The sequence below is a fragment of the Poecilia reticulata genome, chromosome 6 (genome assembly GCF_904066995.2).
Source record: "Poecilia reticulata chromosome 6, P_reticulata-male-v2, whole genome shotgun sequence".
NCBI lineage: Eukaryota > Metazoa > Chordata > Actinopteri > Cyprinodontiformes > Poeciliidae > Poecilia > Poecilia reticulata.
This window is the reverse complement of record NC_088835.1, coordinates 24,855,074-24,857,140: the sequence shown is the minus strand read 5'-3', so window position 1 is coordinate 24,857,140 and position 2,067 is coordinate 24,855,074. Positions and strand designations below refer to the sequence as shown.

Here is a 2,067-nt window from a genome sequence, read left to right as displayed (position 1 = left end):
GTTGTCTGAAAGTGTCTCCTTTTTCTTGGGACTTACAAGATCATTTTTCATCCTGTCCACTGGATGGCAGTCAATCATTTAGAATTGCTCGAAAGAAAGCAGTACGGTATGTCCTGAATTTTGTCTCTCAGGTAGAACACACATAATAAAAGACTCATTGATGACTCTTCCATTGTAGATCACTAGGTAAAAATTTACAGAGCAAATAACGAACAAAAAGTATATAGCAGTGAGAAATTTGCCATTCGAAAGGCAAATTTTCCTGAAAGGCTTACATGAGGGAAAAAGTAATTTGACGTAATGACGTCATCCCTACGTCCAGAAAAAACCAGGAAGAAGTAACCAGTACGTGGCCTTTTCATCTCGAACAGTAGCTGCGGGAATCTCGCTTCGTCACAAAATGGTAATAAATTACTATGTGTATTACTCAAAGTACATCATATTATGCTTTTATACATGCAACCTTGATATATTTTGCTAGCTTCATCTTTACACGTTGTATTCTAGTTCCCGGATAAATCAATACATTTTCTGAATGGAGCACCTAGCAAGCATGCAAACGCTGCTGAGCAAGTCATTAAACGTCTTCAGATTATTTGTATCACTTGCCAAAGCCGGAATTTGTTTTTATGCTGCGTTACTTTGATAAATTTCAGTATTTTTAAGCTGCTTGTGTTTGCTGTGGCTGCAGGAACTAGAGGCCATGACCAGGTACACCAGCCCGGTGAACCCAGCGGTGTTCCCCCACCTCACTGTGGTCCTGCTGGCCATCGGAATGTTCTTCACAGCCTGGTTCTTCGTGTATCCTTCCGCTGGTTCTGCTACCTTAATATCCGTTTTACACAGCATGAAGGACAGGAGAGTATTAAATGTTCATTGTCCCCTATGGATGCGCCATATATGGCAACTTAAATTTTCTATAACTTGTAACTTGTCAAAAAATAGTAATGTAATTTGAAATATCTCCTGTATTGATTGGAAAATAGGAGCGTGTTATAGACAACACAATTTGCAGGGGCTGAACAAAAATGTATGATGACGTATCAATTCACTAAATGTATGATGACGTATCAATTCACTGGACTTTTAGTATATGAATGTTTGAAATCAAACTCACAGCTGGGGGATGTAGAGTGGACATTGGAAAAAGCAAAGTCAGGATACACACAAAAAATAGACAATACTGTACAATAATTGCACATTCTTACGAACTGTTAACTTAAGCTAAAAAAACAAACAAAAAAACAAACACAGAGACCAATGGGGAGATCAAGCATTTCTCTGCCAGTACAACAGGTTCAATGTCATTAAAAATCCCAGTGTTGTGATGAATTATGTTGTCCTTACAGTGATGATTGAAATTATGACATATTGTGGCAGTAAAAATAATAATAATTATGGACATTTAAAACAAACTGAGGAAATGCAAATATTAGAATTAGAATAAAATGTCCAATTGGTGGGTTTGATATTTTAATGCTTTCACCAGCCCATTTCTGAGAGAGGGATTTTTTTTGTGCTTTGGTCTGAGTTTTCCTGAACTTTTCATCAGTTATGAAGTAACATCAACAAAATACACAAGGGACGTCTACAAGGAGCTGCTTATCTCACTGGTGGCTTCACTTTTTATGGGCTTTGGTGTGCTTTTCTTACTGCTGTGGGTTGGCATCTACGTATGAAGGTACATGTCAATATTGTCTTTTACATTGTTAAGAGGATTTTTGTTTATTAAGCACTTTTAACTGAATTGTATCTGTTTCCCTGCTATTTTAGGTGGCTAAGTCAAAAGAACATCTCACATTCCAACGAGACAAAGAACATCCATCATAACACAACTCTGGCTTTTAATTTGATGGCACTGACAATATTATTTGAATCACATGGACTCTGGATTTCATTTCACAAGTAAAGGGGATTTGTACAAATTATGGTGTGGTTCTTTAAGTCTCGTGAGTGTTATTCTATTAATATTTTAATACTATATAGACAGGTTAAGATTAAAGTAGGGTCATGTTGCACAACAATAACTCATGATCTGTTAAATCTGTAATTACATTGAAATAGAAT

At 36.5% G+C, this 2,067-nt stretch overlaps 1 protein-coding gene across 1 annotated transcript; it reads left to right on the top strand.

The window, feature by feature from the left end:
* Positions 1-295: 295 nt before the first annotated feature.
* tmem258 (transmembrane protein 258) lies at positions 296-1,925 on the top strand. The gene is made up of 4 exons (XM_008412143.2): positions 296-403; positions 692-801; positions 1,553-1,681; positions 1,774-1,925. The coding sequence occupies exons 1-3, from the start codon at positions 401-403 to the stop codon at positions 1,677-1,679; spliced, it is 240 nt and encodes a 79-aa protein (XP_008410365.1). The 5' UTR covers positions 296-400; the 3' UTR covers positions 1,680-1,681; positions 1,774-1,925.
* Positions 1,926-2,067: the final 142 nt, after the last annotated feature.

Coding starts and splice junctions, on each gene's coding strand:
- tmem258 (XM_008412143.2), top strand. Junction 802..1,552: donor TTCACAGCCTGGTTCTTCGT/GTATCCTTCCGC, acceptor ACTTTTCATCAG/TTATGAAGTAACATCAACAA.